Genomic DNA, 17,615 nt, shown 5'->3' on the forward strand with positions numbered 1-17,615 from the left:
ATCTTCTAGTTTATTGCTTAGGAAGTCATTCTCCTCCAGGTGACGATGAAGCAGAGGCAGCTAGTTTGGTCAGGTTCCATTCAGGTATTCTGGTGATATCTGTCGTATGGATTATAGTTGTGTGCATTTTTTGTGAAACATGCAGTAATCTTTAGTATTTATTCCTTTGCATATTTGATGCTGCCTTTGTTCTTGGAAGCTTATGTGCATTTCCTGAGCATTCCTATCTGTACATCCTCAGATACTTACTGAAATACTAAAGCACTGCTTTTTCCAATCCTGAGACTAATATCATGCTCATTCATCTCAGTTTCTCCATTTCCTGTTGTTCTGTATATTACTTCCACTCCATGAAAAATTCTGGAAAAAAATTGCTGTACCCCCAAACTGCAAGGTCTTACTTTTCCAGATGACTCGCTATTTTAATGTTCTTCTTATGGGTATCAAAACCTTTTAAACTTGCTTTCTGTGCGCTGTTGCAGCTTTATTCCAAAGTGACATGGCATCCAAAGCAACCCCAGAATATCTAAACAATAGAATCAAATACTAGTTTTCAGTTTCTCAGATTTCAGACCCTAGGACTAAAGCTAGGTTTACAGTAATAACTTATTTTGCTAGTAAAATAAACCTTTGGGCTTTTGACTCATTTTGGAAGTTTTGAGCAGCCCAACTTTGTGTTTTAAAATGCTGTTGTAACAAACCTGTAGCTGCCTTTTGCCAGTACATAATTTATTTGAGATGGATTTTAGCTTTACCTTCAGAACAGTTTTCCCAATATAATATGCTGGTAGGAATCTGCTTGTGTAGCTCTGTCACTGTGCATGGTCTGGCAATTTTCCCCTACTGTAATCTAGACCTAAATTTATCGTGTACCTGTTCTGTATCAGACAAGTGGTCAGGATTTTGGAGTTTCATCAGGAAGTTGATAGAGACAAGGGGGGTGTTAATTCTGACCTTTCTGAGAAAAATTAGTACAATTGATAGAAAGTGGGATGGGGAATTTGGTGAAAGGATGATCAGAATTGGTTGGGATGAACACATGATGGACTACGTAGTAGACAGTAGAATTATGGTTGCTAATAGAAGAATTGGAGAGGTAGGGAGGTTCAGATAAGAACAGGGGATAGATTTTCATAACCTAAATTAGATTTTAAACAGTTAAATGTAAGAATGTTTAACCCGTGTTAAATTACTATTTCCTGTATTGTCATGTATTGCATGTATCATCACCAAGTTAACTATGTTTCATTAAATATAGCTAAAATCATTTAGGCCTTGGTAAGAAGTTGAGCACTGTGAAATTCCAGTTGCCTCAATGGGGTTTGAGGCCAACAGGTTATCTTGCAGAATGCTGTGTTTGGATAGGATTGAGAAACATCAAAAGTTGACGTGAAAGCTGCAGAGTGGCAGATTAGTTAGGGATGGCTCTACCATATGCTGCTTTACGTAGTGGTTTTACTCGTGCCATACTTTACAGTCAGTGTATTCTAAAATGAAAAAAAGCTAGTATAAACCTTATATGTTATAGCACACAGTGTTTCAGTTCAAAATATTGTCATAGTTGCATCTTATATAAGTAGCTTTCTGTTGCGTTTTGAGATCTTTTTCTGTTTGTGTTCTCTCTCTCCACGTCCACCCCCACCTAACATCTTTATAGGACTGACTTAGGAATGTTTATGTACCATACATGTGAACTCCATGTCTACACATATTTGGATTTCTTTTCAGTTGCAATTTAAAACCTAATTCTCTGCTTTTTTAGTCATCATTTTGGAGTTAATTACAGTGTTTTTCTGCAAATTTTTTCTTTCAATTCTTGCCTTTTGTTTTTCAATCTGGGAATATAATTGAAAAATAACATAACTTCCCACAGACCTGTTTTTGTTAAATGTATTGACAGACTTTTATTGACATGTTTTAGCTTTTCAAAGAAAATTCAGGCAGCATTGTTTAGTCTTTTTAAAGTAAAATAGCATAAGCATTGACAGATCCTGAAGTGTCAGCCTAAGTACTCAGGATTTTTTCCAGCTTTCCCATAACTCTGAGACCAGCAGAAGCCTAAGCTTCTCATCTGATAAGGAAAGGAGAAATGTTTGCTTTTGTGAAGTCTTCTGAGACCTTTGTTTGAAAAATGCTGTCAAGATGAGTCCAAAACAGTATTTTCCTTTTTTCTCTGAAAGTTTTCTGCATGAGCTCATCAGTTTTCAAATGTTTAAAATAGGTTGGAATCTTTGAGTGAAAAATTATGAATGAATGTGGAAGCAGTGTTGCATTTCTAAAATCCTACTAGCATTCTAAGAGCATCAGAAACCTCGCACATCACCATTTGCTATTTTAAAATGAAGTGCGGATTTTTTAAAATTTTAGTACAGAAGTTGTCAGAGAAAATTCCAGAGACTCCTAAATCACTGATTAAGTGAGAGGAAAATCTTTGAACAATTATAACAACTTTGAATTTCCTACAGTAGAGATGAAAACCGTGCTGTTCATTATAGAATCCTCAACAAGCTTTAATACTTGATATGCTTTTTTAGAATGGATTATACCCATTGCAGAATGAGGACAACCTTTGTACCAGGTTTATTTTAATTTTATTTTCATTTTTTGACTTTTCTAACATATTCACATTTTAAAGCCAACGTTGTGGCCTCAAAAATTATGAAATGCTGCAACAGTGGGAATGCTGAAGCTTTGTATTCCTGGTTTTGAGTTGAATATACATTCTTTGTGGTGAAGTTATTGCTCTTTGAACATAGCCTACTTAGTTGAATTACATAAAACATTGCTTTTTCATGGAGGGTACTGGTCCTATCTGAACTGATCCCTAGTGGAACCCATTTTAGTACAGTTAAGGGTGTATCTCAGAAGTTGCTTAGTAGAGCAGTCCTGTTCAGACAATTACAAATGTAACTAACTGTTAATGTTCTTATGTTCCTGTGCAATTAGCAAGAATTCCTTAGATATTTTGAAATCCTACTTAGATAAAACCAGCCTAATAATGTACTTTGATAAATTTAAGGTTGAGATCTGTGTGGACCTATGTGGAGAAGGGATATTAATAACACAAAAAACCCAGTTTTGCAGGGAAGGGCATGTTCAGTTTTGTCCTGAGGACAGGAATTCAAATTCAAAGTACGTCTGTAGCATTTGTTTGATAATAATTACAGCTCTTTAGATTTTTAATCATCAATCTCTTGCATACAAGAAATACTGTTTCTATATATTTCCATGAAAGAAGTACATGAACCAACATATTTCAATTAAAATTAGTCTTAAAAATAACTATAGCAATTATCCCATGTCAGGCCATTTTACACTTTCCATTATTGAAAATCCATGAGGTGGATAAAACATAATCTGATAGCTTTCTGAAGAGAAAATTCATTTATTTTGTCCAAAAACTCTTAAGGTGTGTAAGAATATTTGCCTGAGCAACCTGGTCAGGGGGAGGTGTCTTTGCCTGTGGCACGTGGGTTGAAACTTGATGATCTTTAAGGTCCCTTCCAACCCAAACCATACTATGAAAGTTGAAAATATTATAACTCAAAGTTGGTTTTCTGTTATATAAGGTATTTAAAAATAAAATAAAATTAGATAATAAATTTAATTTTTCTTTGCCTCAAGAAAAGTTTTCTTTTTTTTAGAAGCTTGAAGATGGTAATCTTAACATAAAAACAGCCACATCTGAATGAATTTTACTAGTGACCCCTCTGAAGTGTTTAATTATTTTTGGTTCCTAGAAGACCTCACAAGAAGCGGTAAACCTTGGTGGATGAGTGATGCATCTGCTATTCCAACTTCACTTCCAGTCAATGACACGTTAAGTAGTCATAGTCGTCAGAAGAGATCAGTAAGCCTTGAACGGTTTGTGGAAACACTGGTAGTAGCAGACAAAATGATGGTGGGATACCATGGTCGCAAAGACATTGAGCACTACATTTTGAGTGTAATGAATATTGTAAGTTTCATCCCTCTCTGTGTTCATATCAATATGTATGTACTGAGATGATAAAGTGACTGTAAAGTATTTATTTATTGGCATGAATAATGCTTCAAAATATGTATCAGCTTGCAGGAGTTAATAGTTGAAAGATGGCAAATGTTAGCATCGTGGGAAAAATGCAGTAGTGTTTCTGTCAAGAAGTACGCTGTGATCACTTTTAAACTGTCTTTAATTTTAGATTCATATGATTATATTTAGATGATACAATTCTATTCTCTTTAAGTCAACAGTCTAAATGCTTCTTGTGCTGGATCAACTGTGAAAGATGGTATAAAGAGTTTTCATTTAAAAGTGTGACCAAAAGTTTGTTTTACTGAATGGTTATTTTTTTGGTGCAAAAATAACTGTTATTCATGTGATAATGATCATTAACATCATGGAATTACACTGAGCAAGAAAATAGCTTAATTTTTAGCCATTTAGGAAATAAGTAGTGTTTCTTGTCTGACTTTGTGCCTTTTCTTATTTTCTGGAGGTCAGGTTGCCAAACTTTATCGTGATTCCAGTCTAGGAAACGTTGTGAATATTATAGTGACACGTTTAATTGTCCTCACTGAAGATCAGGTAAGAGCTGTTGGAGCTAAGCTTTATATCCCTGCAATACAAGTTACATTATTGTGTAATATAGATTTCATTTAATTATTGCTTGAAATGGCTGCATCTGGGTACAAAACCTATCTTGTAATCTTTCACTACTTTAATCAAGATGAAACTGTTCAAAGAAATATTCCTCTGTATCATCTCAAAGATACCTGTTCTTTACTTCAGGTGAATATTAGTACACCTTCGGGGATGTCAGTTTTATTTTTAGAACAATATTTTGGTATTCTGATTTTTTTTGTATTGACATAATCATTAATAAAGTTGGAGCAGAAAGAATGCCTGTTCAGTAATACACAGCTGAACTTGGGGTCAGATTTTACAGAGATAAAATTTGGCAAGAAGAGTTTATTCCTAGAAACCACTGCTTCTAATTATAGTCCCATTTTAGTCTTCAAAAGGCTTAACAACTGACCTTAGTAATTTGTTTGGAACATTTCTGGTATGCATGTTGTATTGCAGCCAAACTTGGAGATAAACCACCATGCAGACAAGTCCCTCGATAGCTTCTGTAAGTGGCAGAAATCCATTCTCTCCCACCAAAGTGATGGAAACACCATTCCAGAAAATGGGATTGCCCACCATGATAATGCGGTTCTTATTACTAGGTATGGTCATTATAAGTATTGTGTTTATTTTATTTTATTTCTGTAGCTTTCTTGTTCTTACCATATATATATACATACATACATATAGGCTAGTTTTAAAGAATATAATTGGCAGACAATCCTAAGAGGAGGAAAATTAATAGACGGCTTGTCTTAAATATATCAGACTCTTAATCTATAGATTAAGAATTTGGAAGAGTAAGATCTGCAAATGACTTGCTTCTGCTGTTATTTTCACTTCATAATTGCTAATGCAAAGTATTCCAGTACAACAGATGGATCCTATTGAACATTTTATACTTTTATGACTGAAAAGAATTCATAAGATTATGGAGAACAAAACAATGTGGAAAATATTTTGTTAAGTATATGTAATGTTTTTTATAAGAATTTCAAGCCAGAACCTCAACTACTGTAATAGTATTTCTGCTGGAAAACAGATTCTTGCAGATTCAGGCAATGTGAGAATCTGCTTTGTAGCCATTTTGATTTATTATCCTTAGTTAAGATGAGAACTGACAGTTTTAATAGTTATTTTCAAAGCCTGCATATATGCCCATTGTTTGCTTCTATTCCACCATTACTGTGGTAAACTCAGCAAAGCTTGCACTGTATTCTTGCAATCCTGATAAATCTATTCCTGTTTGTCCTCTGCACTTATGGGTAGCCAATAATACTTTATTAGGAGATCAGTTTCCCCCTTTTATAAGGACACTATTTATTCTTTTCTATTTTGTTTAAATTGCAGCAGGTGCAGCAGCACTAATTTGGATTAGGTTCTTTTTATTATAGTTTCTGCTTTCCAGGACAAATTCTGTACTTCTTTGTATGTGACCTATTTGTGGAATCTTTGTGCTCTCTGCAGAAAATTTTAAAACAGTGATTAAAACAATGGGTCTTTTCTCGAATTTTGTGCAAAAGGTGTAAAAGTGTCTTTTTTTTTGTTTGGGTGGTTTTTGATGGTTTTGTTTTGTATAAGGAACAATTATTTTTGAGAGGAAAGAAGAGCTAACTAATCTTTTGCATGTATTTTTGCATTCATATTTCAAATGCAATTGTTACATGTGGTCATTGTTACTACACAGTGACAACTGGAATGAGTCCAAGGAATTTAAAAACTAGTATTAAAGCCTCTAATAAAAATAAATGGAACAAAATTAAAATTAAAATACAGTTATATTCCAAGATCTTGATTTTTCACAAAGGCTTTCATTTATGCTCAATTTTTTCCATACAGGTAGTTCCTTCACTAGGGCTGCTCACATGTGAAATAATATACATATTTACAGCTGTGCTACACATCAAACTTACTGGTGTAATTTAGGCAATGACTTAAAAAGGGTAATCCATAGGTGGTGTAGTTGTTGGTTGAAGCCCCTCAATATGTATGTATAAACTGTGTTGGCAGTACTATATTTTTACTAATATGGCTGAATAAAGTGACGTTTTGTTGGTGTTATTCTGGCACTGCAAAGCATAGTTGCTATTTTCTTTCAGTGTTGTCCCTTAGTGTGTTTTACTGTATATTTACTGTATACAGGGACTGGCTTCCCCATTGTTGTAGGATGTTCCCAGTGTAGTTATGAACAGTTCTGTGTTCCAGACAAAGGCTTAAATCAGTGCTAACTTTGTGGCCTTTATTTCCAAGAGGAGCAATTTTTCAGAGAACATGAGTAATACCCATTGAAAATTAAGTTTTTCCAGCAAGTAGTAGTAAATAATAAAGCCTTTTTTTATTCTTCATTATGGGGGCTTAGTAATTGCGTAAGTATGCTGCAGAGCTTCTTTAGGACTTGTAAATGCTATCTTTTAAAAAGGACGTAAGAGTTATAAAAATAACTTCCAAGTTTACTTCTAAGAAGCTTACACTTCTGAGTATATACCTATATTTTAAATCAACAAAGTACCCCGGTGTAGTGTCTGCCAGCTCGTAAGCCCTACCTTTGTGAAACATTGCTGCACTTTTAAGTTCAGTTATATATGCTTTCATGATAGAATGCTTGTATTCCTCTCTATATAACTGTAATTTCTAAAAATAGTCCCAGAGGCTACATTAATCAATTTGAATGGATCAATCAGACTTTTACTGAAATTGCTAGCTATGCTGGCTCTTACTAATAAAGTGTATCAGCATATGTGAAGAATACATTTTTGGTTTTTTAGGTTGGAATGAGCAAAGATAAATTTATATTAATACAAACATGTAAATCCATTAAGTAATTCTAAATTAATTTCTCAAATCGTTATATAATTTTTCTCATTCTATTATCTGTCTCTCACCTGATGAACCACAATTAATGCATTATATGTGAAAGAGAAGGGTATCACTACAGTGCTTTAAACTCCTAACATGTAGGTGAGGTCTTTAATAAACTCTTCTGCCTGAAGGAATTTGAACCTATTCTACCAAATATTAAGTTATCCTTTAGCCACTGTAATAGTGTTTTGAAACCAGTTTCCTGAATTTGTCCCATTGATGCTGCTCTGCTTTGTATTTTGATTAATGTATGTCTTGCTATTTTATGGAAAGTAGGGAAGCTTCAGTTCAACATTGTGGATAGTTTTGTGTTGATCACAACCAGATTTTTCAGTAAGTAATCAATTTATTTGAAAATATTACTTAGACCTAGCTGAGCATTTAAGTTTGCAACTACAACAATCTTTATTTGAAAAGTGGGACAAAGTTGTTAAGAAAGGAGTCATTATCTTCATCCATGCAAATGAAAACAGCACCTCAGATTTTCTTAGGAACAGATGGATTCCTCCATGACACTGGTAAAGATGGCATGCTCTCATCTGTGAAAAAAAACCCAGTATTAAGGGTGCTGATTCCCTGGGGGTGTCTGCTTGGCCAACGTACACAGACTTTTGTACCCTAAATTAGCTGTATGCTAAAAGTAGGTAGCCTCTCTGACTTGGAGGTATGCCCCATGGAGATGTAACCAGGCCTGCTAAGCCACCAGTCTTCGGACAAGAGTCTACGCTGTGCTCAGTGTGCCTGGTGTGTGGGCTCCTCTGTCGTGGTCCTGCAGGCACCCTGCAGTCTGCAGAACACTTCTTCTACTGAGTGGGTAGGGAATTGCAGAAAACTTCTTGAAGTAAGGCAGGTGAGAGCCTGGTGCCCAGTCAGGAGAGCAGAATTGTGATGATGGAAATAGGGTATTACTTGCGCAAGGATGATAACAAAAATAATGTGCATTCCTACCTTGCTATGGAGAGTAATGGGACTGGTTTAACTTCTTTAATGCTGCCAGACTTTATGCTGTAGGCATAAAAATGATAATTAGCAGGAACATTTCCTGATACAATTGTCAGAAGAAGTGTCATTCTTCAGTTTCACTGGAGACTTTCTGAGTATCCCTGAAATCTTGCTGAAATTCTTGCTGAAACCAGCAAGAATTAGATACCTTCTTGTAATGGGAACCCATGGGTTACGTAATAGTCCTTATACTGAGTTTTGGGATACTGGGTGGCTTTGTATAACAAGAATTATCAATTACCTAGAACACTGACAATACTTTCGTGTCTGTTACTGTGCTTTTGCCTTCTTTTATTCATTTACAGAACTTTTGTTTGTCTTTTCGGAATCTCAAGTGCTTAATGTTATTTGCAGATAAGACTGTGACAGAATTAATGTTCTAAAATGGAGACTTATTTTTTAAATAGTGAAATATTTGAAATTTCATCTAGTTTTTTTCTGCTGGAGACTACGTTTAAGTCTGAAACGTTAATATTTTATCCTGTAATTGTCAAAATTGAGTTACTGGGGGCAAGTGAAAGTAAAATACTAAGCAGACAGGTTTTAATTATGAAATTGATTGAAAATGTAATGCTGTTAGGACAAGATGTTATTTTTTCCATGAAATGACTTTGACTTTAGATAAGCCTAGTGAATCCTTAAATTTCTTTTATATTGCAAATCAATAAAAGTAGGAGAAAACATTTATGATTCTCTTAAGTCTTTTGGTAGACAAAATGTAGTCTTTGCATTTGGTTCCTGTATTCCTGCATCATGGATGTGGTAATTTTTGGTACAATGTCAGGTTCTCAAATTTGTCATTTTAAGACTCAGTGTAGGTTTTGATATTCTTCCTTGTGCATCCTATCCCCAGTGTTGAGGTACCTATTCCCCTTTTTGAAGTTATGTCTTGTTTATTTCCATATATCTATATATAAATGTATATATATGTGTCTTCATTGGTAGGCTCCTTCTTCTTTTGTTTCTTCAGAAACTCCCCAAGGAATTGTCTCCATGGTTTACCTTAAAAACACAAAACTTCAGAGGTCATGATGGTCTTATATGAGGTCACAATCACTAGGGTATTGTTACTTACTTTGAGGAATATTTAACCCAGCTTCCTTTCCATTTCAATCAGTTGCTTCTTTCTCTTGATCTTATAGATCATAAAGGAGGAATTATGGAATTTCTTAGCAATATCTTGGTTAACTTGCAAACATATACATAATGAACAAAACTATTCCTTGTCCTGTCCACCTGCACAGAACGGTAGGGCCCAGAGGGTTGCACTCTAGGTTATGCTTTATGGATGGGTCGAAGAGAAGATGAAAAAATTTTTTAAATGCCTTTTTTTTTTCTTTTATACCCTGAGAGTGTAAAAGTACCCTCTAGCACTACATTTCTGTATAGCTCAAGATGGTTATTTTGATCTATCCAAGTAATAAGTAGTTGTTTTTCCAAATGGCATGTGTGACTGACTCTCTAAACTTGCAACGGAGGATTCTTCTGCTGGGAGGGAAGACCCAGAGCTATTCAATTTGCCTCCTGGTGTGTCAGTAGGTCAAGTACAAGGTGTAACAAACAGCCCATATAGAGGAAAGTTTCAGATTTTTGAAAGGTTGAGATGTGTGTGTGTGTGTTTATTTCTAAATTTGTGTCTTTGAGACACAAATGTTTTAAACAGAGAAACATTTGAAACCTTACTCACTTAAAGAGACAGCAATTCTCAAAAGGCATTGCATGAAACGTCATCTCCTGTTGGTAGCATCACATACCAAGAGTTTTTTTAATATCTTTTAAAAAGAAAACGGAAATGCGCTCTGCTTGACAAAGTGTTAAGGTCTCTTTGAGGCAGCTATCATGGTTTTATAGAAACATAAGTGATTTCATGCAAAAAACTTCATAAAGTTTTGGTTTTGAGACTGTAAACCTGCATCTTTTTTTTTTTTTCTTCTCCCCTCTAGTACACTGTTAGAGATGCACTTATGTAGATACAGAATCTGAAATTAATGACTTAAAGTATCTTGAAATACAAAAATCTTTTACTTGGATTGGAGTCCACTTGAGTTAGTTTTACAAGTGGTTTACTGCTTTAGCAACAATTTATTGATGTAGTCTCTTGGAGGAATCTTCATTTGCTTCTGGGCCATAAGATATTCTTATTGATTGAGCCAAATACACCTCGATTTGTAGTTTAGGCTGGTGTCAGTAAAAATGTTCAGTACCACTGATGGTATAATTTTTCTCTGGGTTTCAAATGGGCTTGTACATGTTAATTTTTGTGAGACAGTGAATGAGGTCTTTTTTAATACAGACTCTTGTATTTTTGCCAGGTACCACTGTACTTGTAATTCAGTAAGTGTATTGCTAAGCAGTGTGGTATGGCTGCTGTTAGCTTTAATCCTGGTATTAGTATGCAGCGTGTCTCTAGCAACACTGCTGAAGACCATCTGGGAGGCATTAGCATTATTACATGACTGGTGGATTTTTCCAAATCTTTCAAGGAGAAAAATTTTACAGAACTGGTTTACGTTTATTGTGTATGTACAAGATTAAATTCACAATGCTTCAGTTAGTCATTTACTCATTCATGTACCCTCCTGGGCAAGGTATACTCTCTTTCATTCGTCTGTGAGATAGCGTCCCCTGTGCAGGCCAGTGCTGCCAGTTTTTCCAAGGGGGTAGAAGGTGCATGTATATGGCAGCAATTGTAAACTCCTGTAAATCTTGTGGTTCTTAACCTAAAGAATTGCAATGTTTCTGGCACTGCTGCAGGTACTTGAGATGGGCAAAAGGCCTCTTGTTTCATTTTGCATACCTGTGTAGAGTTGACCACAATCATGCATTTCTTTTTTCTTTTTTTTTTTTTCCCATAACATTAAGGGCTTTTAGGCAGCTGGGGATAATTTGGTAGTTGCAATGTCCTGATAGCAGTCCTAAAAGGAAATGTATTTTATGGATGTAGTTGCCCTTTTGCATGTCAGTTGCTTATAGGTTAGTAATATACTTTTATTCTGCAATAACAAGTAAAATTTTCCCGTCAGGTTCTGTACTAGTTAAGGCATTTGGTAGTGGGGTAGGGCCAGCCAGGACTCTGCACATTCCTTTCCTCCAGCAGGTCCAAGATTGTTATGCTTCTTTTCTGAGGCACTTTTCCACTTTTTTCTTGGCTTTTTAACCTGTTGCAAAGATTTCTTTTCTATACAAGGCACTCTCACATTGTTCTGTCAGGACAATTTCCTAGCCTTGTCCAATAAATTTAGATATCCAAAGTGTTTCTGTTCCCATGAAGCCCTGACTCCCATCCTCATCCTGCAGTTTCTTCCTCTGTTAATGAGAAGGGCTCTGATTTCAAAAAGTAATTCTGATGTCAGTTTTATGTGTTCGCTTCTTATTTGCTTGACTCTTAGTCCATTAAGTGGTTTTCACCCTTGTTTTTTATGCAGCCTTTCAACCTGTTCCACTGGAGTTCCTTGCAGTAAATTTAAGTCCTTGACAGAAGGCTGTTTTTCCTTAGTTGATTTCCTTAATAGCAAAAATTGTAAGACTGTCCGTTGACTTGGTCCATGTGTAAGATTACTCATCTGAGAGAGAGGGTTGAAAAGCTGACACATATCTGTTGTCCTTAATGGCTGTCTCTGCGGATACTTAAAATGTGAGGAGCCCCCTTTCCAGATAATAACACTGAGTTCCCCCATGCCTCTCTGTTTTCAGGGAATTAAAAGGGGTTTAAGTGAAAATCTGTGTGCATATTCAAAATTATGTATTTGGAAAACACTCCAAACAAACTTGAAATGTACTAGGACTCTGCTACAGCAGTTTGAGTAAAGTAAGGTATTGTTTGCACAGTACTTTGCTTAATAGGAATATTTGTACCAGGGTTTCTATACAGGGCATGTTACACACACTCCTTTTTTAGAGACCTGCTACTGACCACTGAGAGAATTAGTATGTTGCTAGACATTGCTCCAGTACCACAGTTCTTGTATTCTTTCTTGTGTCAAAAACATTTTGTGGGTCTTCACTACCCTAAGGCATGTCCTTTGGAATGGCTACCTTAGGACTGGAAAAAGAAGTTGTGGCTGAGAGATCCAGCGTAACAACTGGGTATCTGTGTGTAGATGATTTGTGTTAGATACAAACAGGTGTTGAGCCGTGTTCCAAGCTTGCATGCAAACCCTGCATGTTCAGTGGGGGGGAAAACATAAACAAAGATTTCATTGGAGAACTCTCCCTCATTGATTTTTCTGTAGGTCTTTTTGTGAGCTGAGAGGCTGTAGGCTGTGAAATGATGGTAGAAAATCAAATTAGATTACACAGGTAATAGAGAAAAAGATGAAGTAGTTGGGAATTAAAGAAATCAGTCGGCCTATTACATAATTCCCCTTTATGTGACAGTTATACACTTCCTTGTTGGGTGGTATTTTGTTCCCTTACCTCACATTAACAAAATAAAGCCTGAAATCTTCAGGTTTCCACTCCTGGCTGTGAATTTTTGGATTTTGGGTGGAGGAGGTTAGTGTAAATTGTATCTTTAAATTTTATTCTGGATTTTGTAGGTGGAAGGAATTGAATAGACTCTGTGGGATTTGAGGGATCTCACATGGAACAATAAAGTAGCTAGAATGTGAATCTGAAAATCTGCTTATTGCATGGCATATGTCAACCAGCAGGTGATTTGCAGCTAATTAACAAGCACACTGTGTGAGTGGAATGTTTTCTAATCAATAAAAAGGCTGTTAGTTTTAATTTCTGATGCCATTAGTTGAGTCTTAGTTTACAGTTGGTTAGTCAGAAGATGTGTATTCTGATTTGGTTTATAAAATTTGATTCTGTGAGGGTGGAAGGGTGGAAAAGGTATACCCAGAGTTTGCATAATCCATTCCAGATGGACAAAATGTTTTCAATGTGTTTTATTTAATACCAAATCCAGCAGAGTGATCGGTGTCATGGAGTAAAGCTCAGATGTGCATGCTCTGACTGGAGACTTTCAGTCTGAAAGCTTTTGTCTTTAATTTTTTTTTTTTAGTAACTTGATTGAAATACTTGATTCTGAGTGAAAAATCAAATAGCATTCTCCTATCTCAATTGAAGACAGAATTTTTGAGTATAATCCCACAAACATCTCATAAGATGTGCTCACTGATCTCTTAATATGTACTCACTGAGTGGAACTGGTTACACACCTACTGATTTCCTCAACTGGAAAACCTGAGATTAACTGCCAGTGCACAACATGGGCAGTGCAACTCCTTACTGCCTCCAGTAAAAGCCTGTCTCTAAACGAGGCAATGAAACCTTTAGTAATTAAAAATGCATTGGGATAAATCCATAAAATACCAAACCACATTTGCTGCTCATAGTAATAGTATATTAATGCCTGCTGTAGTTTACAAATAAAACTTTTCCTTGTACACACTAGACTTACTACAGAAGAAAAAAATCAATGAAAACTACTTTAGTATGCTCTATTTTCCCCCTCTTTTTCTCCAGGCATTTACCTTCTGAGTTGCACAAAGGGTCATAAAACTATTCAAATGATAGTTTTTCCAGGAAATGTTTGGTGGTAATAGTTTGGGATATCTGTTAGAACACTCAGTTACTGCTTGGCCAGATATCTGAGGAAGGGCTTTCAAGCAGTTTGAAATGTCATATTTTTCCTTCTTTTTTATAAAGAACATAGACTTGTTTAAAAATCTCTCACTGAAATTTTTTCTTAGTTATCTGAGTAGAATCCTAACATTCTTCTCATTTTTTATTCCCTCTCTTCGCCTACCCCCTCTAACCCCCCCTCTTGCTTAAGTACAATATCAGGGCTGTTATTATTTTCACAACTTACAATGACTTGCAGAATAATATATATATATGCAAGTAAGTAGCTGTGCTCCTCATTCTTAACAATCCAGGAAAACATATTAGGCCAATTTCTACTCTGGATTTTCACCAATTTTGGATTTTCTCTGCAATCTGTTGTATAAATTCAGTCTTTCACCACACATGAATATATAATACATTCTCATGTTTTCTTCGCATTTTAAACATCAGTCTGGACTATTTAGCTCAACTTTATAGCTACCTTTTATTACATTGTTTATGCATAAGAATACCCTAAAAAACATATGCTTTTAATTAGGACACAGGTTGTAAATTAATTCTTTTAGTGGCAACATCATATACATTTAATTTTCATATTCAGTATTCTTCAATTTCTTCTAGTTTATACCAATCTGTCCTACCAAAGGGCATGATTATTTATGCTTTGAGGTCAATGGCAGCATGCCCATTATTTCAGTAGGATTTGGATAAGATTTCAATTTGAGGTCCTAGCTTGTTCATTTTAATTATGCAAATAGTAATGTAAAACCTAAAGTGAGTACTGTTTGTTCCATATTACTTAATAACTTTTTGAAATATTTTGCAGATTTAAAATGTGGATTAATGAGGTTTGGTGCATAAGTGTCTTAACCTTTTTTTTTTAGATTAGGAATGGTATTTTCTCTGAAGTTGTACCCATTTCTGTATTAAATTCACTGCTTTTGTAAGCACCCATTATGCATAGAGATAGCTTCCTAACTATTTTGTAAGTGTATTCAGTGTGTTAAAATTACTTTACAAAGTGATTAACACTACAGGTTGGGGTGGGTTGTTTTGGTAGTTTGTTTGTTTTTTCTTTTTTTTTTTTTTTCTTGCTTTTTTAGTGAATTTACAGCCAAGAAGTGGCACTTGAAAGGAAATGGCTGGAAATTTTCCAGTCAAAGAGCAGGTGTGAATAGGGAGGAGTAGGTGATACTACAGAATTGTCCCAAGTGGAGAAATACATTGTAGTTTAACATCTGCAGCTGTAGCTGTTCAGTTTCACTTCCCTAATATAGAATGAAATGTAGCTTAAAAAACTATTAAAATTCTGATAGAATTGGATGATGGAGGTAAAGTAAAAATTCAAAGTTTAAATTCTGTTCTCAAATATTTTTTAATTGCCATGCTGGCCTCACCATGTGTGCTTGGTCAATTGCTACTGAAGTTGATTCTGACATCAAATCTGCTAAACAACAGATAAAGTTTTGCTTTAAACTCACGTGAAGTCAAACTCTTTTGTTTTCAACAAATATCAAAACATTTTAATGAATAAAAATTTTGATTAAGAAAATAAGTAATATTTATTTACATGTGGCATAGTCAGAATTAAATTACCACCGGTGTTGCATTCTCTGTTGTTTTCTTAACTTTTCTAAAGATATGTTTCACACACTTTATTATATGAAGTAAACACTTGAAAATATGGTTGCTGAAATACAAACATGAGATAATATTGAGAACTAACTGAAATTCTGGTCAAACAATTTATTTTGCAACAGCATGTGAAGGAATGGTGGTCTGGCCAACTGTAAGGAATTAAATATGAAATTGTAAACATGTTTAATGACTAGCAAGTCTTGTGTAGATTTTCCCTTTCACACGCTATATTCCAGTTCTTACTACCATTGTTTGTTTTCTGTTCCTGCCACACTGACCTGTTATTAGCAGGTGAAACTGTAGCATATGAGAATACTCCAAATGGGAATATACTCAGCAAATGTAACAATTTGTGCTTTTTTATGCGTTATTTTTTACTTATTTCTAGACTTCAAACTCTTCTGACTTCTGATGATTGGCCTTTACTAGCCCTGTTTCTACTGGCTAAGCTAATAAAGCCCAGCAGTTACAACATTATCAAGAGTTGAGTAAAATAGCTCTTTACTGCTACATAATCAAATAACTTTCTTAGATCAACAGCCATTAGTCATCCACATGTGCACTTATGCAAAATTCTAGATACTCCTACTTTAAACTCCTAATATATATAACACTATTTTTAGCATTTCAAAACTATATTGAAGCAATTCATGAACACTATGGAGATAGCCAAAAGTTGTTGTGTGTGCATGGCCAGGGCCTCCACTGTGTGTAAATGTGGTAGTGGTACCTCAAGCTAATAAATTCAATAAAGAATTTTTTTTTTTTTTTTCAAAATTATGTGTAGTTGTTTTAGTTTGAGTAATGACTGATCACTTATTTAAGAGGCAATACTCTTATTCAAGCAACTTAGTATGGTTTAGTCAGTAAAAATCATAGACTCATAGAATGGTTTGGGTTGGAAGGGACCTTAAAGATGATCTAGTTCCAACCCCCCTGCCATGGGCAGGGACACCTCCCACTAGACCAGGTTGCTCAAAGCCCCTTCCAGCCTGGTCTTGAACACCTCCAGGCAAGGGGCATTCACAACTTCTCTGGGCAACCTCTTCCAGTTTCTCACCACCCTCACAGTAAGGAATTTCTTCCTAGTATCTAATCTAAATCTACCCTCCTTCAGTTTACAGCCATTAGCCCTTGTCCTGTCACTGCATTCCCTGATAAAGAGTCCCTCCCCATCTCTCCTGTTGGTTTGTTTGTATGTTACCTTGTCAATAATTATTCTAGTATTTGGTGCTTTGGCAGAGTATTGTGTGTAGATCCTTCGTACTGAATATTTCATGTGCTTTTCCTCTCTTGCATTTTGTAAGTATTATATAGCAAGAGAGAAGTGGCTTTCAATTACAAGTACTGTTGAACTGGACTTGAACAATGGTCAAGATCGGTTTCAGCTATCACAAATAGGAAAATACTTTTATGGTCAAGCAGCTTTTTTTATATTTAGGTTTTGTGTATTCTGTATAAACTTGACATTTTATTAAGTGCAACAAATTATAAAATGAGTGGGTATGTGCATCCTTTCTTTTAACATGTATTATCATATATAATTAGCACGGTAAATTCCAGCAATATGGTAATTAACATCAGAAAATATTAGACCCAGTGAGGGGAGCTCTTGTTTGATGTCAACTCAGACTGCCATCCATCTTGTTACTGAAAATTTGACTTGCAAAATTGTACCAGCAGCCATGAAGTTTTGAGCACACATTACATTCACAATAGTGAATTCTCTCAATATCATTTTATGTCAGAATTCTCTCTGTTTTTCTCTGAATAGTGGAAGCAAGCTGAAGTCTATCATTAAAAATTATTTTGGATAGGGGTTTAAGTACCTGATTTGTATCTTCAGAATAATTCCTCAAGTGTGGTGTACTTACTTTTGTATGCAAAGCAAGTAATCTCCACAGAACTCTTTTTTGTCACCTTTGCATCTATA

At 35.2% G+C, this 17,615-nt stretch overlaps 1 protein-coding gene across 2 annotated transcripts in view; it reads left to right on the forward strand.

Moving 5' to 3' along the window:
• Positions 1–17,615, forward strand: part of ADAMTS6 (ADAM metallopeptidase with thrombospondin type 1 motif 6) — a 160,618-nt gene that overhangs the window by 22,983 nt on the left and 120,020 nt on the right. Inside the window, exons 5-7 of one of the 2 annotated variants that reach the window (XM_014965132.1) lie at positions 3,741–3,958; positions 4,484–4,567; positions 5,066–5,211. In XM_014965132.1, the coding sequence (XP_014820618.1) occupies positions 3,741–3,958; positions 4,484–4,567; positions 5,066–5,211 (448 nt within the window). The remainder of the gene's footprint in view (positions 1–3,740; positions 3,959–4,483; positions 4,568–5,065; positions 5,212–17,615) is intronic. The other variant, XM_014965133.1, reaches the window with a different exon arrangement.

Source organism: Calidris pugnax, unplaced genomic scaffold (assembly GCF_001431845.1).
Source record: "Calidris pugnax isolate Ruff unplaced genomic scaffold, ASM143184v1 scaffold273, whole genome shotgun sequence".
NCBI lineage: Eukaryota > Metazoa > Chordata > Aves > Charadriiformes > Scolopacidae > Calidris > Calidris pugnax.